General features: G+C 39.4%; 1 protein-coding gene across 2 annotated transcripts in view; it reads right to left on the bottom strand.

Annotated features, from left to right (window-relative positions):
* rsrc1 (arginine/serine-rich coiled-coil 1) overlaps positions 1-25,608 on the bottom strand; it is a 300,071-nt gene that overhangs the window by 170,974 nt on the left and 103,489 nt on the right. For both annotated transcript variants that reach the window (XM_061972977.1, XM_061972976.2), the window contains one exon: positions 23,113-23,149. In XM_061972977.1, coding sequence (XP_061828961.1) covers positions 23,113-23,149 — 37 coding nt within the window. The remainder of the gene's footprint in view (positions 1-23,112; positions 23,150-25,608) is intronic.

Raw genomic sequence — 25,608 nt, 5'->3', positions numbered from 1 at the left:
ATACCTTGGAGAGGCACAATTACATCAAGGATGAACCAATTGTATTACACAAACAAGAGCATCAACTTGAAAATACAGACTGAATGTCAACGTATTTTGCTTCCTGGAGAACGCTGGACATCTGTAAGTAATCACAACAAACTCAGGTCGCATTGTACCAAAAAAAAAAAGATTAGCATTGTCATCTGAAAAAGGTAAACAAACTTGTTTCAACAATTGTTTAAACTGAAGAAGAGTAAATGGTGCACTTCGTTAAGTTGTTTGAGTGGGTTTAGTACATTATGGATTAGTAACTGTATCTTGTTTGCAACATTATTACATATTACAAAGACTTTCAAAATGTACACTTAATTTTTACTTTCAAACAATTAATCAAAGTTTTCTTATATAGCCCTTAATGACAAATGTCTCAAAGGGTTGCACAAGTCACAACGACATCCGAGGCTCAGATCCCACATCAGGGCAAGAAAAAACTCAACCCAATGGGAACAACGAGAAACCTTTGAAGGGGCCGCAGATGTGGGGACCCCATCTTAGGTGATCAGTGCAATGGATGCCGAGTTGATACGGTTAATAGCAAATAAATAACTTTCAGTTCAGTAAAACATTTAAAATAGTATCCTGTATGACATTCTGACCACCAAATTGCATTTGTAACCAAATATTGGGATATTTTCTTCAGCAAATACTTTTTTTTAGGATTTTGTAATACAGTAAGGTAACATTTCACCTTACCATTTCACAAAACATTGACTGGGTTCATTAGGTAATTAGTTTTAAAAAGATTGCAGTGCAATGTGTGTTTGCCTGTGAATGGGCTTGACCAAGTTAGCATTAAGCCAGCAGCATAAGAGCTAACCTTTACATTTTTTACAGTTTATACAAACTGTATTGTTGAGTTACCATGATTCTTACATGTACGTGTACTTCATTGTACTTTACTGTGTGTGCTTAGTTTTACAGCAACTTCATTGTGGACACTCAATAAACACGTTGTTTTTTATCTTTAATTTTAAGGATTGTTTACCTATGTGCAAAACCAAATTCCAACAGGGGAGAATGATACATGTAAATAAAGTGTATAAAGTGCAGCCTGTGTTACATTGTAGTAATTAAATAGTCAGCAACAATTGAAATATACAGCAAAACATTATAATATGACGAGAAAAGGTATGTTAACCTGATACCAATAACACCGATTTGTCTAAATATATTTATAAGATTGTTTTCGTCTTTTTAAAGATAATACTTGCATTATAGCCAATTATGCAAATTATATGACGACATCATATATGACACCGCCGCAGCCAAGCCCTAAACACACAGCTGGCTTTAGTCAGTTTCCAATTATTTCAAGGATTCTTGTGGATTTTGGCATAATAGTACCAACAATTTCATCCAAGTGTGTATCTTTGAAATAAGATCAATAAATAAATACTGAGTTAGTATTAAATGGAAGGGATTTAATAACTACAAATAAGAAGACTATCAGAGAAATGGAAGACAAACAGACCTCAGGGCATTTAATCAATCGCAACTGGACTGTTTGGTTTGTCTGAGAAGACATTTCGCCTCTCATCCGAATAGGCTTCATCAGTTCATGCTCATAGACTTAGATTGGTCACATCTCGTTTTAGACTTAGATTGGTCAGATCTGACCAATGAGACCCTGAGATTACAATGACCTGGATGAATGAGAACATTCATAGACTAGCCAGACATATTTACTAACAAATTACCATAACAACAAACACAGTAAAAGGTGCTCAAAAATCACAACTAAACAATGATTCAGAAGCCACATACAATAATGCATGTGGCTTTATGTTGCTGCATTGCACTCCACATTTTCCCATCTCTAATTCACACACACGCGTGCATTCCTCCTCTGTGTGTAATTCATTAGTAAACAATAAAGAGGCGTTAATTGCGCTCCCAAGAGGCAGTTCTAAGAGTGTGAGAGAGAAAGAGAGGCAGCTGGAGTAGCGCCCCCTTCAATTGGAAAACAAACAAGTGTGTCACTGTGAGAAGTTGTAACATTTTAGAAAGTGAGTGAATTTGTTCCAGAGTCAAACTGAGGCAATAAAGACACCTTTAATCAGTCCTACCAGGATTTCAAGAGCTATTTTTGTGATTGTTGTGGCCTAAAATGCCTGATTTTGCAGCAGCATTTTCAAAATGTTGTGGTAGAAGTTGTGATATTTGAACGTTTTTTCCCCATTAACAATACTGTACATCCTCCTGTGACTTCATGAATTCGTAATCAGTGTTGTGTGTAACCCTAACTCTAAAAAGCACAAGATTTCAACAAATATAACAAAATATGCAAAACATAATGAAATTAAGAAAAACATATATAAGACTAAAAAAACATCTGACCTTGGCAAAAAAAAATGCAAAAAAAGACTCTAGCCACAACAAAGTACACATATACTGTATTACCTACTGGAAAATGACAAAAAATATATCTCAGCTTTCCCACAAAAAGAAAAACTAAAACAATTTTACAGTTAAATGTAATTTACGCTGAACATGAGTTAACCATACAAATTGAAAGAACATTACTATAAAAATGACACGTTGTATACCAGCTGACTACTCTAAATTAAATCAAGCTTAATATTTTGTATTCTCCCTTGAAAACATGTACTGAAATTAAAATGATAAAGGGTGTACTCACTTTTGTGAGATACTGAATATTTGCATATGCCTATTGCAGTTTTTTAATGTAATTGAATGTAAACTACATACTGTAGTATCTTAACCAACAGTGACTACAACCAACCATCTGCTGACATGTTTATAGTTTAAACAAGTTACCAATTCAAACCCCTGCATGCATAGTTTTAAAAAAAAAACACCACTAAAGGCTGTCTTATTATTATTATGTCTAATTGTTGCAGACATTTTCATGCACATTAGTGCATGTTTCACGGTTTAAGTCGATGATAAACTTTTTTTTACCTTGCATAAAGTTTACTCGCATTTTCGGGGAAAACACTGGCCAAATATTGAGAGCGACCTTTAGCGGAGATTTTTGTTGGTAAATGACTGAGTGAATGAATCTGTCAATGCAAACAAGGAACAGAAGGCGTGGGGGCATGGAAGGAAAATCTAATTGATTTTACAGTTGCGTTGCTTTTGTGTGCCACTGGGACAAATTCGATTGGCGAAAACTTAGATGATTAGCCAAGATGGGCGGGAAAATTGTGGGGATTGATTTAATTTTTGTGAAATGGTGCAATCACAACATTGCAAAATCCTGCTCAATACCTCCACAGACAGTGTTGAAAATTTGACATGCAAGTATATACATATACTATGTAAACCAATACACCCAAAATAAAGTAAAACTACTTGTATATCCATCCATCAATCCATCCGTCTTCTTCCGCTTATCCGAAGTCGGGTCGTTGGGGCAGCAGCCAAAGCAAAGAAGCCCAGAGAGATCATCGCTCTCCCCTTCTTCTTCATCCGGCTCTTATCGGGGGATCCCGAGGCGTTCCCAAGCCAGCTGGGAGACAGTCTCTCCACCGTGTCCTGGGTATTCCCCCTGGTCTCCTACCTGTCGGACGCGTCCTAAACACTCAGAAAGGTGTGCGGGGGCATCCTGACCAGATGCCTGAACCACCTCATCTGGCTCCTCTCGATGTGGAGGAGCAGTGGCTTTACTTTGAGCTCCTCTCGAATGACAGAGCTTCTCACTCTAAGGGAGAGCCCCACCACCCGGCGGGGAAACTAGTTTCGGACACTTATACCCATGATCTTGTCTTTTTGTCGTAACCCAAAGCTCATGACCACAGGTGAGGATAAAGACGTAGATCGACCAGTAAAATGAGAGCTTTGCCTTCCGGCTCAGCTCCTTTTTCACCACGACAAACCAATGCAGACGCCGCACTGTTCCGCTTGTCAATCTCACGATCCACTCTTCCCTCACTCGTGAACAAGACCCCGAGGTACTTCAACTCCTCTACTTGGGTCAGGATCTCCTCCCCAACCCTGAGATGGCACTCCACCCTTTTCCGTGCAATAACCATGGTCTCGCACTTGGAAGTGCTGATTCTCATCCCAGTCGCTTCACACTCAGCTGCGAACTAATCCAGTGAGAGCTGAAGATCCTGGCCATATGAAGCCAACCGGACCACATCATCCGCAAAAAGTAGACACCGAATCCTGCAGCAACCAAACCGGATAACCTCAACGCCCTGACTGCGCCTAGAAATTAATAAGGGTTAGGGTTAGGGATTGGACTACCACAATCAGCTGGTCCGATACCCCATACTCTTTGAGCACTCTCCGCAGGACTTCCTGAGGGACACAGTTGAATGCCTTCTCCAAGTCCACAAAACACACATAGACGGATTGGGCAAACTCCCATGCACCCTCAAAGATCCTGCTGAGAGTGTAGAGTCAGTCCACAGTTCCAAGACCAGGATGAAAACCACACTGCTCCTCCTGAATCAAAGGTTTAACTATCCCGCGTAACTTCCTCTCCAGTACACCTGAATAAACCTAACCGGGAAGGCTGAGGAATGTGATCCCAAGATAGTTGGAAAACATCCTCTGGTTCTCCTTTTTAAAAAGAGGAACCACCACCTCAGTCTAACAATCCAGAGGCATCCCCCGATGACAACGCAAAGCTGCACAGTCTGATCAACCACGACAGCCCAACAACATTCAGAGCCTTAAGGAACTACGGGTGGATCTCATCCACCCCCGGAGCCTTGCCACCTCTTCTTTACTACCTCGGAAACCTCAGCCCCAGAGATAAGAGAGCCCACCACAGAGTGCCCAGGCACAGCTTCCTCATTGGAAGAGGTTTAAGTGAGATTGAGGAGTTCTTCAAAGCATATAACCCGAATCCTTGAGAGTTTGCACTGGCTCCCTGTTCATTTTAAAATTGATTTTAAAACCTTGCTGTTTGTTTTTAAAGCTTTACATGGACTGGCACCTCAGCATATCTCGGACCTCATCCAAACTTACAATCCTGCGCGCGCTCTGAGATCCGAGAGCCAGCTCCAGCTCGTGGTGCCCAAGACGAGACTTAAAACCAGGGGAGACAGGGCCTTCTCTGTGGTCGGCCCTAAGCTCTGGAACACTCTGCCCCTCCATGTTCGAACTGCTCCCACAGTGGAGTGTTTTAAGTCTCGTCTTAAGACCCACTTTTATTCTCTGGCTTTTAACACTACGTGAGTTGTGTGGTCCTCTGTTGTCCTCTGTGTTTTTAAAATTTTGCTTTCTATTTACTGTTTTAATTGGTTTTACACTTTGAAATTGTTTTTAATCATATTTATTTTATATTGTTTTTAAATGTGTTTAATATTGTTGTGCAGCACTTTGGAAACATTTTGTTGTTTAAATGTGCTGTATAAATAAAGTGGATTGGATTGAAAGTATTCCTTCCACTGATCTATAACATCCCCAGTCATGTCAGCAGCACACCACTATACACAGTGTTGACAGTGCACTGCTTCCCTCTCCTCAGGCAGTGGATGGTGGCTTCGCCGAACTCCTCCCATGTCCGAGTGTTTGCCTCTGCAACCACCAAAGCCATACACCGCTTGTCCTGTTGGTACCTGTCCGTTAGCATAGTAGGCGATTAAATGCAAGATCATATTGATAAATTAGGGGAATATTGTGTTGTCTTCTTTCTATGTACAGGAGTACCTAGTGTTGTGGTCTTGTAAAAAAGACTGTCAAGTTTGAGGGACAATATTATCTAAATAAGCCTTGACTGGCAGGAGTCTCCCCTCTTCACAAACACTTCAGTAAGACTGTCTACTGATCAGAGACGGCTTATCTGACCCATGCCCTGCTTCTTAGGCGGCCTTTATCCATGTGCAGACCCACCATGGTTTTTCTGGTCAGCCTCAGGCCCAAACAATAATAATAATAACAATAATATCAGCCTCTTGGACCAGCTCTTGCATATAAATACATGACGTTTCCTGCATGCCTCGCCTCGTTATGCACAGGGCAGCATTGTTTTTACCCAGCGGAGTGAAGGTTATTTATTTTGCTAATGGCTTGTGTTTATTTTTGACTAATGGGACAGACGCGGGGCACTTAGGCTCAACAAAATGTGTCTGTTAACACTGCAGTGAGGTCAGCCAACGAGCTGTAAGCCGGGCCGGACATCCTCCTCCTTCATCCAGGGCAAGAGCTCAGGCCCTGAGTCATGCATGAATTATTGAAAGAGGAGCCTGAGTGATAATGCTGGTTTTAACAGGACTGGAGGATCAACTTCGAATGCTTTTTAAGAAGGATGTTTGGACCAGGCTGCTCCTTCACATTTATGGAGATGGAAAGGGCCTCATTGTTGATAATAGTACCCTCGACATTCATGCTAAGCACTAAGGGTGCACACACACCTGCTGGTCTGCTCTCACACTGCTCTAAGGCTTTGACAAGTTTACGTTTGCCAACACTTCATTATACAATGCTGTAATATGACTTTGTGGCTTATAGTGTTTTTTTATTTGTTTCTGTTGGACAAGGTGGTGGTGATCATTAAATGGCCCATGTTATACTACTATTAAAAATGTCTCAGCAGTCCAACAATAATGTATTTAAAGTGTGTTGCCCAAAATATAACCTCGACGCTGGAATTTAGACTGTTTAAGTGCTTTTAGTAAACCCTCGTGGGAACACAGCGTATTGTGTGTCTGTAGCATTAATGCTATAAGCAGTGTTTGTGCACACCTGTTTACGACAGTGTGTTTGGCCCCAAGAAGCTCTATTGTGCAACGTAATAGATGCCATAAATTCACATAAAACAATGTAACATTAAAGAGTAGGACAAGAAGACACAAACATTAGCAACGATAACATAGCTATGTGAGCTACAGTGAGCAGTGAGAGTAACTGCTCTTTTTTTGGAATGTTGCCTATCGTTCACAATCATTACAAAAAATATGACGGATGGATTATCTTTAATACATTCTAAATATTAGATACATTATGAATAAATGAAATAAATTCTGCCTATACAGCCCCTAAAAAAACATCCAAACACCTCCATTAGAGTTTGATACACATGATTTAAGTATATATGTAATGTAGTAACGGGCACATTTATAAAAATATTTAATTATTAAGTATTTTGCTTACTTTAAGCATATGTGGCGCATTAATGTCAAAGATGCATCAGGAAGTTTGCTTTTTTTTATTCCTTAATCACAGATTTCTGCTCATTTCAGACTTTATGAGAGCCAACAAACATAATAAAACATCACTTAAAGTATAAGGTCTACTGTCATTAGGATGTCGACTGCTGGGATGTTCATATATTCCCATTTAGGTGAAGAATGTCTCATAATGCTTGCGAAGAAACAGGGTGGGAGTGGGGGGGATCAAGCGCTTTTAGTGTCGTCCTTGCCAGTTCCAGGTCTAAATTGGATGTCAAAGAGTCCCAACTTGTCGGATTATCTCCTCAGCCATCTACTGTCCAGGTGAGATGAATGATTGATGATCGACAATAAACTTACAAGGTGCAGGGAAGCTGCAGACCACTCGATGATGTAAAAATAGACACACACGGAAGCGATTACGTCGCCACTATAAATAGTTTGTCTGTGTTAGCGCTTATTATAACAATATCACTAATACTTGGTTAATATTCAAGTCACAAAATGTAAATTACGTATTTTTGGGGATTTTTGAATGGTTATCAGATTTTATGGGCGGAATAGAGGAGCTCCCTTTGGCTCTGTAAGCTGACTTTTATTTATGTTTATTTAATATTTAGAATGCATTAAAAATAGATCCATCCGTCGTCATGTTTTTCATAATGACTGTGAATGATAAGCAAAATTATAAAAAAGTGTATTATACAGATTATATCTTTAATCAAACAAACTAATCAGTAAATTACTCGATTACTAAAATAATCCAAAACTGCAGCCATATCTGTGAGTTTGTCAAAGTTATGTTATGAATCACAGTTTTACAATAATTTTAGTTTGAAATGGTAATAAAAACTGTTTGGCATTTTACCAGTTTATCATTAATACCGGTAATCGTTACATCCTTAAACATCCTTAGCATTTTCGCTGAAGAAAAAATTAATTATCAAACTTTCAGCTCGTACGTCTGTAGCTGATGGGATGGATAGTAGGCAGAGCTTTAGGCTTTATTTCAAGATGTGTAGCAAAGCCTGCTATTTATAAATAAGTCAACAAGTACAGGACTGTAGCTAGCGGCACGTCAGAGGAGGTACTACGTCTATGAGCAAGGTGTTTTTTTCTTCATGTCGTCACGAAAACCAGGAAATTTAAAACGGACCGTTTGTACACTTCTCTCAAAAGTATCAATCAATCAAAGTTTATTTGTCTCAAAGGGCTGCACAAGCCACAACGAGTAAATTAATGGATGAGATGGGGTTTTTTTGGGGGGGGGTTACATTTGGTGATCATAAACAAGCTCTAAGGACACATATTACTGTTTGAACATCATTAAAAAGTTGTATTCATAATGGGGAGGAGTGAAATATATAAGCAAAAAGGTTACATAAAAAACATTTTTGACACTAAAATATAGCAAAACAGCTCAATGTGGGTTCGAAGCAAACAACTAATTTTAACATCAGTCTTAATCCTCTGCCACTGTTACCATTACTTTGTTTATTGCAAAAGCTCATTGACAGAAAATAATGGTTCAGAGTGCCCATACAATATCTCTTTATTCTGGTGTTGATACTCAATATTCATTTCATCATATAGCATAATATAGCACGGGCATCCTCTCGCCCCAAACAATCCCACAGCTAAAAGAGGACAGGAGAAAACAGAGCTCCTAGAAAATGCAATATTTCTGTTTTTAATATCAAGGTCTATAAGATCAGGGCAGAGATGGGTTCCATGGCAATATGTTTATTTAGATATTTTATAGGCAGGGGTAAAAAAATCTGCCTATCAGAGGACGTATTGGGGGGGGTTGAGCTGCTGTTTCTGAGCTCATCTTATTTGAAAAATAATGTTGTGTATGGCTATACTTTTATATATATTGTCAATATGGGATCAGGGGCTCTTTTACAATGTGCCATACTTCAGGCCTGGGCTAACAGCATTTTATAGCCCGCCAGCAGTTCATCTTCATGTCTCGGGCAGGCAGGAGCAGTGCATAATAATGTCGTTTCCTTCCCCCAAATGCTATTTCACGGGCCGGGGCTCATTTCTCAAACTTCACCACTTTTACAATTTCCCAAACTTTTATTCCCGTCATTATTACCAACAAGATTTCATTAGGTATTTAGAATGTAAACAAGTCTGAGTAATGACACTCCTCCCGCCCGTCTCCTTGGAATGGTTCCCTCCTCTGATGGGGCTTTGCAGCATGGATTCATACTTACACACACACACACACACACACACACACACACACACACACACACACACACACACACACACACACACACACACACACCATTCAAACAAATACACAACTCCAACATACTGGGCTTTACTAACCTCACAACACATGAAGAGTACGAAAAAATATGCTTGTAAAGTGCAACAAACAAGATGCAACTGGAAGTGGTGTGTGTGCGCATGCATGTACCGGTAGTTGTTCTTGATAAAGGGTAAGCGGGGGGAGGGGGGGTTGAGGAGGGTTTACGCTCAACTCCCATAAATCACGTAGAAGAAAAATGAGCAAATCTGCAGGCTAACTCATCTTCTCTCCATCCGGAGAAAATGAAATTCACGGGAATACCTATCAAAACTGCAATCATCCAGAGATAATATCTTCTTTGGTCTATCTGCACTTTCCGATTTAATTTCCTCCATGCCCTTGACATCCAGCGATATACCATTAAGATAAAGCACATACAGTAAGGCAGTAGTTCTTAACATTCTTCTTTTTTTTTTATATTACACCTCCGCGCCTAATTCAATTTCATCATTTGAAAATTAATGTCATCCTTCTTTTGTTTGGGGAGGAGTTTTTTGTTTTTAGGGGGCACTCTATATGAGCAAGGCAACAAGGCGCCAGGGATGAAGGCAGTCGTGTGCTCTTATGCAAAGGAGAGGCAAGCGATGTACGTCTCAATGTGCAAGAATGACATGCAATTACAAGCGGGCCTGCCCCAAGTCGGAGGGGTCACTCAAATTACTCCATCATTTAGCCACCAGATGAGAGAGGCAGCCCCTCCCACACCTCACCACCGCCTGCGTAAAGTGCCTCCTACCCCCTGCCGACACATCAAATATGATGAAACCATTAGTGTAATAAGCATGGAAATCTGCTGATTATCAACAGCAACATCTCCCTTATATCTCTCTTTTCATTCTGAAACGGCGTTCCCCACTTCATCTTTCGAACTTCCATTGATTTGGAAGGGAATAGAATGAGGATTCTCCCAAACTTCTTTCACACTGTGTTGCCAGGTTTGATTCCCTGCGCAGCTGCCCGTTGCCGTCTGTCATTAGGCCAAGTGGGCTATACTAGCCTCAGTGAACTCTTCAACTCGCCGAGGGACGCCATCAAGCATGGCTCAAGTCAACTAAGTGTGAGCAGTAAGACAACATCAACTTTTTGTAGAAACATTACCTGCAAAGGAATAACACTATAATGTTTCTCCCTGTTCTCCAATCACCTGAAAGTGTGACTGAGGCAGCGTTCACACCTGTTCGGTACTCTGATCTGGACAAGAAATGTTAAAACGTTTGTACTTTCTTGAATTTAACAGCGCTTCTCACCTTCTTTATTAAAATGCTGGCACATGCAACTTTCTTAGGGTTCTTTGAAAAAAGCTTAGAGCACGGATGTCAAACTGGTTTTCATTGAGGGCCACATCGCAGTTATGGCCACTTGTAACAGCGAATAATGTATGAATTTGCCTTTGGATTTCATTATTAATTATATAAATTGTTTTAGGTAGACTGTCGATTTTACGGTAAAAACTTTACATTTACAAAATGTTACTGTAAAATATTGTGTTTTTGAATTTTTTAAAACATTTTACGGTAAATGGAAAAACAGTACCACTGTTTTGGGGATTTTTTTTTACAGAAAAAGCTGGCAGCTTAGTTGCCAGAATTTTTGTGTTAAATGTACATTGTTTTTTACAACATTATTTTGTTAATGGAAAAACAGTACACGTTCTTTTTTTATTCTGGCAACTTCGCTGCCAGTTTTTCTACCGTAAAAACAAATGCACCGTCTTTCCATTTACAGTAATAGACCGTTAAAAACAACAACTGTAGATTTTACAGTCAAAAACGGGCAGCTCAGTCAACAGAATTTTAACGCAAAAACCAGTAGTAGTTTTTTTTCAATTTACAGTAATATGCAGTGAAGAACAACATACAATTTATTGTAATTTTTATTGATTTGATGGGTATTTTGCTGTAAAATTAAGTAATTTTATTTTGACAAAAACATGTTTGGAAAGTATGATAATATACTGTAATATTTGTTGTAATATTGGATACTATTAAAGTTTAAAAGACATGCAATTTCAAGCATGTTTTTTTCTGTCAAAATGTAAAAAAATAATTACAGTTAGTGAGAAAATATTAAGTACTTAATTGACACATATCATTTCCAGGTGTTTGCGGGCGAGATAAAATGATGTCGCGGGCCAGATCTGGCCCTCGGGCCTTGAGTTTGACACCTGTGGCCTCGAGAGTTGTGGTGTAACTGACAAATTATTGCGGACAAACAATATTATGGTCAGCATTATTTGGAAGCCAAATTAATGATTAATTAATCTAATTATAATATATTGATAATATTATTGCAAGTAACCCTTTCAAAGAATTACTTACATCTCATAAGTATTTTAGTATTGCACCATTGTAATTGGAATTGTGTGGCTGTTTCAAGATGCAAAATAAGGAGGCACTTGAAAAAAAATGGGCTGCATGGTCGAGTCGCCAGAAGAAAGCCATTTCTGCGCAAATGTCACAAAGTATCCCGCTTACATTACGCCAAACAGCACAGAGACAAGTCTCAAAACTTATCGAACAAAATAATTTGGAGTGATAAATGATAATAAATGATAAATGGGTTATACATGTATAGCGCTTTTCTACCTTCAAGGTACTCAAAGCGCTTTGACACTATTTCCACATTCACCCATTCACACACACATTCACACACTGATGGCGGGAGCTGCCATGCAAGGCGCTAACCAGCAGCCATCAGGAGCAAGGGTGAAGTGTTTTGCCCAAGGACACAACGGACGTGACTAGGATGGTAGAAGGTGGGGATTGAACCCCAGTAACCAGCAACCCTCCGCCACGCCGTGATGGCTTTCTTCTGGCGACTCGACCATGCAGACCATTTTTCTTCAAGTGCCTCCTTATTGTGCATCTTGAAACAGCCACACCACAATTTTTCAGACAGTCCTGTATTTCAGCTGAAGTTATTTGTGGATTTTTCTTTGCATCTCGAACAATTTTCCTGGCAGTTGTGGCTGAAATCTTTGCTGGTCTACCTGAATCCCTCATTTTCCACTTCTTAATCAGCGTTTGAACACTGCTGATTGGCATTCTCAATTCTTTGGATATGTTTTTGTACCCCTTTCCTGTTTTATGCAATTCAATTACCTTTTCTCGCAGGTCCTTTGACTGTAACGAAATTTCGTTCTTATCTGTGCTGTAAAGTTAAAATTTGAATGACAATAAAAAAGAAGTCTAAGTCTAATTATTTTGCCTTCCCCATGACTCAGAATCCAGAAACATCTGTGCAGCACTGGATGAAAGATGCAATGGTCTGTCAGAAGCCCAGAAACTCACTGACCTTTTATACACACACATTAATTACAAACAAACAGGTCACAGGTGAGGATTGGAACCTTGATTAGCCATTCAAACCTGTTTGTGTCAACTTTTGTGCATGTTATCAGATCAAAGTCACTGGGGTATGTGAACTTTTGATCAGGGTCATTTGGGTACTTTCTTTTGTCATTTTGATTTAAAAATAGTAAACACAGTTGTTTGCCAATAAATAGCTTCACACAACCATTAAGCATGAGTGGAAGAAAGTTTTTTGTGTTATCATTCATATTCTCTGAAGAATGGCCAAGAACTCATAAATTCTCCCAGGGTATGTAAACTTATGAGCACAACTGTATATATATATATATATATATATATATATATATATATATATATATATATATATATATATATGTAGCAGGGCTGTCAAAATTATCGCGATAATGCGTTAACTATAAATTTGGAAAGGCTACCCTATGGAAATATCAGGTTCAAAGCCATGGCAAGTTGTTCTCCCAACAAGAAAGGACTATTTTTAGCCTTGAGAAGAGGCGATATCACTGCAGCAAATGCATGGGTGGGGCCGTGATTTTTCTGGCTGGCTGTTCTGGTAGAGTCCTTAATTACCGAATGTTTAGCAGGCTCAATAGTACATTACACTAACTAATAGAAAAATAATATAAATAAGAATAAGAGAATATGAAGGCCATTAATGTGTACAAAATGTAATGTACAGAATATCAGAAGCATTTATTAAGGTAGAAATATCACAGATTACAACTGGCACAAAGTACAACAATTGTGGAAATAAGTCAGAAGTGCCGCTCGCCGCCGAAGCCCTTCAAAATGGCTGCACCTGTGTGTACAGGATATAAACAGGATGTGACGTAGAGGGCCCTGTCTGTCAGAATAATTGTATCTAAGTTATCACAAAACTTTGTGTTAACATGAGTTCCCGGTGAGAAGACAAAAGCTGTCTTTGATCCTACCAAGAAAAAGGCTTGTAAAACTCCACTGTCTAGGATGGGAAGCAACATGAAGGTGTTCTGTTTCTTTGATGTATTTTAATCCACAGAAATATTTTGTCTTGACCCAAGAACTACAAAGCGGTGAAAAAGCAGGATCTGCCCAAGTTCCAGGCACCTCTTCTTTGAACTGTTTTACGACCTTTTCTTTTAACCGGCCTTTTCTTTGAACTGTTTTGTAACCAAAGGCTATGGCTGTTTACGACCCCCGTCACTTTAGAAACAGCTGTTGCCATGTAATCAGGGAAAGTTCAAATAAAAGAGGAGGCGTACAATCTTTGGTCAGAGCGCAATGACACTATACAAGGGTAATGACACTATACAAGGGTACAGATGTACACGTTTCTCCTCACTGAGCCTAATTTAATTATGTCTCTGTTTGATTCCTTGCTTCTTGTCTTGTTTAATAGATGTCATCAGTGTTTGAACCTGACACTGTCGGTACAAAATGGCCGTGCCCACGTGTACAGGAAGTTATATCATCAAAATGGCAGCCCCCCGATGGCTTCAAGCGGCATACAAAATGAATGAATGAATGAAGCATTTGTATGCCGAGACATGGTTCGCACACAGAAGCATATTTTGTGAGATGTAATGGTTTGTAAACCAAAAAGGTCGCAAAAGAGGCGTTCATAAATCGAGTTTCCACTGTAGAAGTAAAATATGCTGTTCCTCATTAGAAAGCAATCTAGCTGTGACTAAACTGAACACAACAGCGCCTTTGCTGGTTGTAGCCAAGAAGTGTCCTCCATTTCGCCTACGATTCATCAACAGTTCCACACAATCAATCAGTCCTTCAAGATCGATTAATCTATTATTATGCACATCCCGAGTTCAAACCCCTGAACGCTATAAAAACAACACCTCTTATAACAAGGTGGTTATTTAGAAGAAAGCTTCAAATAAAAGAGAGTGATGGTTTTATTCAATCAGATTCAAGGCAGGCACCTAAAAGAATAATATGTCTCCAGCTTAGATAGCTTGACGGGCTCATCTCCAGAGCAGTACATCAACAGACAGTCATAAACGCCTGTTTGGAAATCTACAGGGATGTTTATGTGAACGACTGAGGGGGAACAACATTTAGATCACTTCTACAACTCTTCCTCAGGAGTGTGGGGTGGGGAACACGCTCCATTATTTACTGTTCTCGCTTCCTGAGTCATAATCAAGAGCCCTGAGATAGTCCCCCAGGTGTGCTGACTGCCGGGGGTGCAATCTCCCTATAAGCACAAACACATCGCATCAGTTGGGGAGTTTCAATTCCCCAAGATGTTTTACACAAAAATATACGACGATAAAGGAACGAATGTGTGCTTGTGCGCATCGCTCTGTGTAATGTTAAAAATATACTTGATATATCCTGTATACAACGAGAAAACTTGCAGGGAAGCGATGATGACTAAGTTGCTGTGGCACACATCTTGAATGTGTTTGTTAATAAATCTACCTGACATGCTCACGTACACACAACACAATGTCATGCACACTAATACAAAAAGCTTTGGAAAGACAGTATAGGTATTTGTTTGACTGGGTAACCAATTTGAACACTTCTAGTTTTTGTTTGAAGTACTTCAGCTTTTTAAATAAAAGAGCGTTTTTATTAGTGTTGCACGTACCAAATGTACAATTTAGAGCTCAGCCAAAGATGTCTACAACCTTCAAAGTGCTGAAACATGGAAGCGAAGTATGAATAAATTAAATGATTCATCCAACTTCTTTTCGGACATGGTAAAGTGCAAACGTTATGTACCTAATGTAACCTTGTCAAGCATGTTTGAAAGAAACGAAACAATCACACAAGTTGAAGTCTCCTTGTGATATAGATATTCAAACACGTTTCATTGCTGGTGTACCACTAAGGATAAGCAAATTTCACATCACCGTTATCTTAACCAAAATTATTAAAGTTAGCATAGTGGTTAGAGTGTCCGCCCAGAGATCGGTAGGTTGTGAGTTCAAACCCCGGCCGAGTCATACCAAAGACTATAAAAATGGGACCCATTACCTCCCTGCTTGGCACTCAGCATCAAGGGTTGGAATTGGGGGGTTAAATCACCAAAAACTATTCCCGGGCGTGGCCACCGCTGCTGCCTACTACTCCCCTCACCTCCCAGGGGGTGATCAAGGGTGATGGGTCAAATGCAGAGAATAATTTCGCCACACCTAGTGTGGGTGTGACAATCATTGGTACTTTAACTTAACTTTAATTATCGCAATATTGTTAAATGTGCTCAAAAAGTACTTACTGTATACACACATTGAAATCGTTTGACCAAGTTTTTATTTAAATAACTAAAATAATAGGCACACTGTTAAACCAATTATGTTGCATATTTTGTAGTTTTTATGCTTCGCTGATAGTGTTTTAGTTTAAGATTTTGTTTGCTTTAATGGCTAAGCTTTTATTGTTTCAAATATTGGTTTGTACTTTATTTAGCATTTTAAAATATATTTACCGTATTTTTCGGATTATAAATCGCAGTTTTTTTCATAGTTTGTCCGTGGGTGCGACATATACTCCGGAGTGACTTATGTGTGAAATTATTAACACATTACCGTAAAATATCAATTAATATTATTCATCTAATTCACGAAAGAGACAAAGCAAATGTCAGCAATCGTCATACACACGTCAACCAATAAGAATTCGGCGAGGGAGGGTCATGGCAGAAGTGCATTGTGGGTCATGGGATGCTAACTGCTATATGCTACTACCGTAGCTATGAAAATGGATCATTTTAAAAAAAAACTGAGAAGGGCTGAACAAAAATGGCACCGAAAAGGAAATCATATACTGCAGATTACAAGCTGGACGTAGTGAAATATGCAGCAGAAAACGGCGATCGAGCAGCAGAAAGAAAGGACGCTAGTGGCGCATACCAGGAGCGACAACGAGGAAGAAGATTTAATCGGATTTAGCGATCAGAAGTGACAGATTGTTTGGTAAACGTATAGCATGTTCTATATGTTATAGTTATTTGAATGACTCTTACCATAATATGTTACGTTAACATACCGGGCACGTTTTCAGTTGGTTCTTTATGCGTCATATAACTTAAACTTATTCAGCCTGTTGTTCACTATTCTTTATTTATTTTAAATTGCCTTTTTTTTTTTTAAAGATGATAAAAAACGCGAGGAAAATGCGGCAAATGGGAGTCACTGTTGTAGCCTTCAAAGCCCCTGAAAATAACTTAAAACCCCTCCAGCAACATTTTATGTACACACTGAAAGTCTATATATACTGTAATGCAGTGTTTTTCAACCACTTTTTCTCTTTTTACTCTTCCATATCAGTAGGTGGCAGCAGGTAGCTAATTGCTTCGTAGATGACGGAAACAGCGGGAGGCAGCGTGCAGATAAAAAGGTGTCTAATGCTTAAACCAAAAATAAACAAAAGGTGAGTGCCCCTAAGAAAAGGCATTGAAGCTTAGGGAAGGCTATGCAGAACGAAACTAAAACTGAACTGGCTACAAAGTAAACAAAAACAGAATGCTGGACGACAGCAAAGACTTACTGTGGAGCAAAGGCAGCGTCCACAAAGTACATCCGAACATGACATGACAATAAACAATGTCCACACAAAGAAGGATAAAAACAACTGAAATATTCTTGATTGCTAAAACAAAGCAGGTGTGGGGAATAGCGGTCAAGGAAGACATGAAACTGCTACAGGAAAATACCAAAAAAAGAGAAAAAGCCACCAAAATAGGAGCGCAAGACAAGAACTAAAACATTACACAGGAAAACAGCAAAAAAGTCAAAATAAGTCAGGGCGTGATGTGACAGGTGGTGACAGTACACCTACTTTGAGACAAGAGCTATATTGATGCATGCTTGGTTATGCTTTAAAGCCATATCCAACAATTGCGACAACCAACGTTCCTTCTAAGGTGCGCGCCTGCGCAATTGCGCACTGCTCAAGCGTCCTCTGCGCACAGCAAATAGATGCCGCGCACCAAATCAAATCCCATCTGAATTCTAAACAAAATAAACACATTTATTCTGTGTAATTTTGCAAAGCAACTCTGAGTGACAGTGACAACAAGCGGCCCTAACGGTGTTCATCAACACTGTTCAATTATTGTAACGTCTATCGAGATGCTTCGAGGACAAGAATTCTATCGATCACTTAATTGAGCAAAACTGTTTATATTCGGCCATAACCACACCAAAAACATGAGTAAAAAACTTCTATCTCGAAAAACTAGTCATTTTCTGCCGGACAAACCAGGCCAAAACCAACTTGTCATCTGTCACCAACATGCATACCACTAAGTAGAAGCATTTAAGTCCCATCTTAAAACTCATTTGTATACTCTAGCCTTTAAATAGCCCCCCTGTTGGACCAGTTGATCTGCCGTTTCTTTTCTTTTCTCCTCTGCTCCCCTTTTCCTTGAGGGGGGGGGGCACAGGTCCGGTGGCCATGGATGAAGTGCTGGCTGTCCAGAGTCGGGACCCGGGGTGGACCGCTCGCCTGTGCATCGGCTGGGAACATCTCTACGCTGCTGACCCGTCTCCGCTCGGGATGGTGTCCTGCTGGCCCCACTATGGACTGGACTCTTACTATTATGTTGGATCCACTATGGACTGGACTCTCACAATATTATGTCAGACCCACTCGACATCCATTGCTTTCGGTCTCCCCTAGAGGGGGGGGGTTACCCACATATGCGGTCCTCTCCAAGGTTTCTCATAGTCATTCACATCGACGTCCCACTGGGGTGAGTTTTTCCTTGCCCGTATGTGGGCTTTGTACCGAGGATGTCGTTGTGGCTTGTGCAGCCCTTTGAGACACTTGTGATTTAGGGCTATATAAATAAAGATTGATTGATTGATTGATTGAAGCCACTGGTGCGTTTATGACCACACAAAAAGTCGGACAACTCAAACACCACACAGAGTTACACTATGACTCCTCTGTCATATGTGTGCTTATTCTACTGTCATTTCTTATTAATGTTAATTTATTGATATTAATCATGGAATGCTGTTACTAGAGAAAGTTACAGGAATGCACACTTCATCCTATGTTTACATTTCATTGTGCAACATGAGGATGTTTAAGGGGAACTAAATGTGATTTCTGAAAGGGGTACAAATTATTTCCAAAGCAGGACCCCCACCCAGACATATTGTACAATACTAATCCATAGCTTATGAAAAACAAGATTTATTTTATTTTCATTACAAGTGGGCCAAATCACTAATATTACAAAATAAACTCATGAAAATGACTCCTCTCATTTGAGTGTTATTATAAAAGATTGGTTTGAGACAGGTGTGCTGCTGGTATTGCCACGTGTGATGTTGCTCACATGTGCTCCACTGAATGCTCAGGGAGTTTTCGTGTTATCTCAGACACATGAACAATTAGAGGGAACATTGGCGACAACGACTTTTTACTGTCAATATCGGCTGCTGAGTTTCAGTTTTTAATGATTTCTGCTGGTGGTGTGCCTCTGCATTTGTTCAATGAAAAAAATGTGCCTTGGCTCAAAAAAGGTTGAAAAACACTGCTGTAATGTAGTAACAGACACGTTCATACTAATATGTAATATGTACAATATTTACCATATTTTGGTCATTTTAATCATTGCCGGAAATAATTATTCGGCGCATTTATTTCCGTTTCCATAGCATCGCACATCCGACAATGTGTGTTCCTACTTCCGGACACAAAACGCTTGTGTGTGTTCTAATTATGGCAGACTTGGTAACAAACAATGAAGACTACTATTTTAGGACAAATGAGGATTCCCAACCTTATATTTTTGAATCTGAATTTATGGAAGATGAACTACTGCTTCTAGAAGCCAGCACGAAGGAAGAGTGAGACGTTGGAGCAGACGTAAGATGAGAGAGTGAGGTGAAAGTGAATCAAAGCTGTAAAATGTAGAACTTGAAGCCAAGCTATTTCGAGATAAATGGCGTCATTACCCATAATTAGGCGAAAAAAAAACGTCCCTGGCCAGCTGGTTCAAACAGACAACTGTCCATCGAGTGAGTCACACTTTATAATGATCATGATACATGCAGCTCATAATGCGTGTATCATTACAGACAGCATACGATGTGGGCTAATACTTTACAGCTACTGTAATATGATTGTAGCGGTAAAGTCCTAAACTATTACTGCTACTGGTTGCCGAATATAAATGAAGCTAGTTTAGACGTGTGCAGCCGGCTAATAATCGATGTCCAGAATTGTGTCCATGTTTAACAAAAATATTAACATACAGTCACTTAAATAAAACTCACTTAGTAACAAAACGGAAAATAAACGGGAGCAAACAAATACTAGCCTGGCACAGTCAAAAACTGTTGCGCCTCCACTCAGCAACACCCGAGCATGATCCCAGCCCCTCCCCAAGTAGACCCAGTAGCCAACCCCTTAGTAACGTCATGAACTTGACAGACAGAAAGAGTATATGACTCTAACAATGATTGTATGTGTTTATTTAGTCAGTAAAGATTGTGCATTACAAACTGAAACATGTTTCGTGCTGACGTAGAAGCTGGCTTATCTCTTGCCATAGTTAGCTTCTACGGCTAATACCGTAGCGCACCGATGTGTTCGTAAGCTACACTGCAAAAACTGAAATCTAAGTAAGATGAAATATCTCAAATAAGGGTGATATTTGCTTATTTTCTGTCTGATAAGATAATTCTTCTCACTAAGCAGATTTTATATTAGAGTGTTTTACTTGTTTTAAGGGTTTTGGTCCTAAATGATCTCAGTAAGATATTACAGCTTGTTGCTGAGATTTTATGACCTATATTGAGTAAAACATGCTTGAAACTAGAATATCAACTGTTGCAAAGCTGTGTCATCAACACTCACAAGTATAAAACTACTTTTTTAAAGTAATAATTTCTTATTTCAAGCATGTAAAAAAAAAATCATGACTTTGACACAATTGTGTCTCATAATTAAAACAGATGACAGCCAAATGGACTTTGCTGTTTTATGTTCAATGAAACAATAGAAAATACGTACTCATATAGTAGTACAGTTGTTATTAGTGACAATATACTTATTTTAAGGTATTTTTGGGTTTATTGAGGTTATCTAATTTTACTTGTTTTGGAAAGTCTTGACAAGCCAAATTTTCTTGTTGGCAGATAATTTTGCTTAGTTCAAATAAAATACCCCTAATTTTTTTTTTTTTTTTCTTGTTTTTGAACACTGACTTTTTGCAGTGTAGAAAAAGAGTTTCTCAGTGTTCGCTCTTACAATAACAATGTCGCTACAGCTTTGTTATTATACAGATTACGGAACGTAAATGAAGTATTGGTGACGGTTTTGAATGCATTTTTAAAGTGATTTAGAGGTGGAATTGATTGCTCCCATTAGCTGCATTGCTGGCCACCAAGATTTTTACATGTTTGAAAGAGAAAAAAACCAAAAAACTTTTGTCTACTTGTCTCTTATTAGAATTGTGAATAATAGGCAAAATAAAAAAAATAAAAAAGTGCAGTTCCTCTTTTAGCATGCTAGCTGGCGCCAGTCAGTCCATGAGTTTATCAAAGTGCAGTTATCAATTTTGGTTTTTCGAACATTTTTATTTAAAACAGTGATACTAACTGTCTGGAATTTCACCGTAGTTATTATTAATACCGTTTATTGTTGCATTCTTACGCACCACAAATAAATGTGGCTTTGCTAATAAACACAATATAGAGCACATGATCCGCCAGAGAATAAGAAGGCAAAGCAGGAGGAATTGATCTTGCAAGTAATCAAACCCCTTTAGTACTTAAAAAAAAAAAAGAAATTGAAGTCCTAAGGGGAACACTGAATAAACGCCACAGGAATGTTGTGATTTTTCTTTAGATTTTTTTGTCATGCCTCCACCAAGGAAACAAAGCTCAAGGTGTTTATATAGACACACACAACACTTAATTGTAGTCCTGTTTATAAAAAACACAAAGTCACAAACACTTTATAAACATTGTCCTGTTCTCTCTCTTTCACATTTCAGTGTTTATTCCTGCACGAGTGCTAAAATATATTAAAATGTATATATAAATATATTAAAACCTTTGAACTGTACTATTTATATTTGAATTAATTCATAGCGGAAAGGAGTTGCAACATTTTTAGAATTGGAAATCAACCAAAGAGTAAGTTCAACTTTAAAGGGATGGCTTTAACTTAATTTAGTTAGGTTAAATGGGGCAGTAATCCATTGGGAGCATCAGGGGAAAAAAAGGGTTGTGTATTTATTAAATGTTTTCTAAATCAGTGAACAAGCCATCATCCATTTAGTCACTGCAAATATACTGTATATTGATAGTATACGTCCCCGAATGGAATAAGCGGTAGAAAATGGATGGATGGATACGTTTTACAGTTTAAAGGCTTTAATACACTCATTTAAAGCTGAGTGCATCTCACCATGACTTCAAAGCTCACTCATAATTTCAATACACAAAGTGATTAATATTGTTAATGCATGTAACCCTTGCTTGCATTATTAATAGCAATATATGATCTTTAACTGCATTAGTGCATCTACAGACCTTTGTCATCCAATTCTTCAGATCTGGACTACAAGAATTACCACCAGTGCTGCAATTTGGATGTTCTGCTAGACATAAAAGAAGATTGTGTGACAGTAGGCAAAGAAAAGAAGGCTCCACAAGCCTGTATTTAAGACTTGGAGAAGTGTTTGAATGTGGAGGTCAGACATCACAGTGGCATATTCAGGGTCATTTGCGTAACGCATACTGGAGTGTGTGCGTGTGTGTGTGTGTGTGTGTGTGTGTGTGTGTGTGTGTGTGTGTGTGTGTGTGTGTGTGTGTGTGTGTGTGTGTGTGTGTGTGTGTGGTTTAGTATGCAGGGAGGGCAGGGCGTGCGACATCCACTGAGAACCAGGACCCTTGCTGACCCCCGTCTATAATTCATCCCCTAGAAGAAAAAAAAAGGGGGCCAAAGGAAGCCTGTAGTACTTTTCCCACCCAAAAAAAAAGAAGAGAAAGAACCTTTTTACTTTGTGTTGCATGGCACTGTGACCTCGTATTAAAGACAGTGGCAAGAGAAACACTGGAAATAGACATTAAATTTTCAGTTTTTGTCTCAGGAGAGAGTTTGCAGCAGGTCTTCATTTTCGTCCTAGTGAGAAGACTGTGTGTCTGTGTGTGTGCGTGTGTGTTTAGGTGCTAAAGATAATTTATTGTTAAAATTAGGGGTGTCCCAATCTAATATTGATATCGGTCTAATATCAGCAAAAACAAGTATCAATGATATCGTCGCGCAAGTTGTATCGAGACATTTCTACAGGCAAAATAGAAATATTTGATATAAATTGGATGCAAACTGTGTTGTGCTGTGTGTGTTGTCAAATAGAACTTACCAGATGTTCTAATCTTGCTTTCATGCTCGCGGTGTCCCTGTAACACAACAACAGCACATTTTAACACACAACAAATACTCTATACACATTTGGAACTCTGTGCCAAGTATATTTGACAATTACACAGTTTTGTTATGGTGGTTTCTTCCTTGACTGAAGTTGGGAATGACAATTTATTGTGAAACATTGTATTTTCAAGCTCCAAAAATATGTTTTTAAGCTCACAACATCCTCAACAGATCCAATTTACTTTACAGCATATCATTTAAAACATTATAAATTAGTCATTCTAATTGCAGAAACAACTTAAAACAGCAATAGGAGCAATATGTGCCAACTGAGACACAAGTGTATATTGTATCAGTATTATTCTAAACAGCAATAATCGATGATTGCATGACTTGGTAATAATGTGCTTCTTCCAAGGTGTGTATTTGTGTGAACGCCACCTAGAGGTTAACTAGATTGACATCCCGCTGCCAGCCCTCAATTATTTCCAGAGAAAGATCCGTGAAGCTTATCATCAGTGAAGTCGTAATAATGATAATATACAAATGTGTGAATGATTAACACATTTGTGGCAGCAGCGGAACAGGAAGTCAGGGAAGTGGAGCGTGTGTGTGGAGAAAAGCTGGATAGAAAAAAAAAAGAGGCAAATTGGCAGTAAATAATAGATGCATTTTTGGCACATTTCAAATTTGCAACAGTGGAAATCAAAAGATCAAGAAAATACAAACAACATCCGTCCCCGTTCCCACCACCCCCGTCCAACTGTGGTCCCCATTACCGACAACTGTACGTGTGTGTGTGTGTGTGTGTGTGTGTGTGTGTGTGTGTGTGTGTGTGTGTGTGTGTGTGTGTGTGTGTGTGCAGATGAAGAGAGAGGAAGGCTTATCGACAGGCTTCAGTTGCTAATGCAGCCAGAAGCATCACAGTGTAAATCTATACCATCTCTAAAATTACATAGTGTCTAATACACCCTCCCACCAGCCCTTTCCTCCCAAATATCCATCCATCCATCCATCCACCCATCCATCCATCCATGTTCCAAATAAGCTCTCAGGGAATGATATGCAGATGAATAGATGAATTAAAAAAAAGGAGGAGCAAAAGATAAAGGGTCCAACGATGACCATGAAAGCCTGTTTTCTGTTTACTCATTCTTCTCCGAGGCACAAAGTCAACCACTTAAGGCCAACTTCATCTGGCTGTAATTACATTACATTGTGACAAACACCCCGCCACATTCATTATACATGACGGGGCGCGCAGCGGGCAGACAGCGAGACATTTGTTACCGTGGTGACAGTGTGTGTAATCCGCTAATGAAGCACAATTAGCGGGAAAACAATCTAACACGGGGGTGGGGGTAAGATTCTCCATCCCCGACCTCCTCCTCTTCCTCCTGCGTACTTTCACTTATTTCTCTCCACTCCTACAGCAGCATCTCATTTTTCAGGAATAAAACATCGTTTTTTTTAAACGTCACGTCTGAGTCCATTAGACACACGCCAACATGTTTACATGCTCATCCCGCTTCTCCTTCTCCAAAACATCATATCATCTGCGGAGGTCTTCAGGGACCCACCTCTTCTTTTCTCCTCATCTTCTCCCATTGCTCCTCCTCACCCCCTCTCTTCCTCCTCCGTCGGAAAGCAGCAGGCGGCATTGATTTCTGAATTACGCCACAATATTAAATAATTAATATACTTGCCGTGATTGATGTTTTGCATTAGGCCAATATTAGGTTATCAATCAAAATCCACTTGGTTTAATGTAATAATATTGAAAATGTGTCAGTGCCTGTTCATCCAATTTGTAGCAAGAGGCAAGCCAGACAGTAATGGCGGTGTAGCACAAGGCCTGGGAGATGCTGCGGCCTTGCTTAACGACAAGCGTCGCGGCACATTACACAGCTGCATGGCGAGCCGCGGGGGAACTGAGGGAAAGGACTCAATGACAGGAATAGGGCGGAGGTGGGTTTGTGTTAAACTGTGACAACTGGCTTAAATTGATATGTGAACATTGCACTTGTAAGACACAGGCTGGATGGATTCCAATGAAGACAATTTACCGTATTCATCAGAATACAAGCTATAAGCATGCTCATCCGGCTTCTCCAAAACATCATATAATCTGCTGAGGTCTTCAGGGACCCACCTCTCCTTTTCTCCTCATCGTCTCCTATTCCTCTTCCTCACCTCCTCCATCCATTCCTCATAAAGTGTTAAAAAATAAGAAAATGACCATCAAAACTTCTCCTTTTCCAGTGGGGTTCTGTGACCCTCTTCCCATTCAAACTCAAGTGTATGTGTGAGTGACAGGAAGAAAAGCTATGACTGCCTTATTGGATCATTTATGCGGCGCTGCCTGTTGGTCTGCATGTATAAATCTCTGCCTTATTGGATAATTTGTGTGGCGCCGCCTGTTGGTCTGCATGTATAAATCTCTAGACTACCCAGGTCAATACGGGTACTCAGTAAACAAACAAGCACT

The sequence above is a fragment of the Nerophis lumbriciformis genome, linkage group LG17, assembly GCF_033978685.3.
Source record: "Nerophis lumbriciformis linkage group LG17, RoL_Nlum_v2.1, whole genome shotgun sequence".
Lineage (NCBI taxonomy): Eukaryota > Metazoa > Chordata > Actinopteri > Syngnathiformes > Syngnathidae > Nerophis > Nerophis lumbriciformis.
The sequence above is the reverse complement of the archived record's forward strand: the minus strand, read 5'-3'. Positions and strand labels throughout refer to the sequence as shown.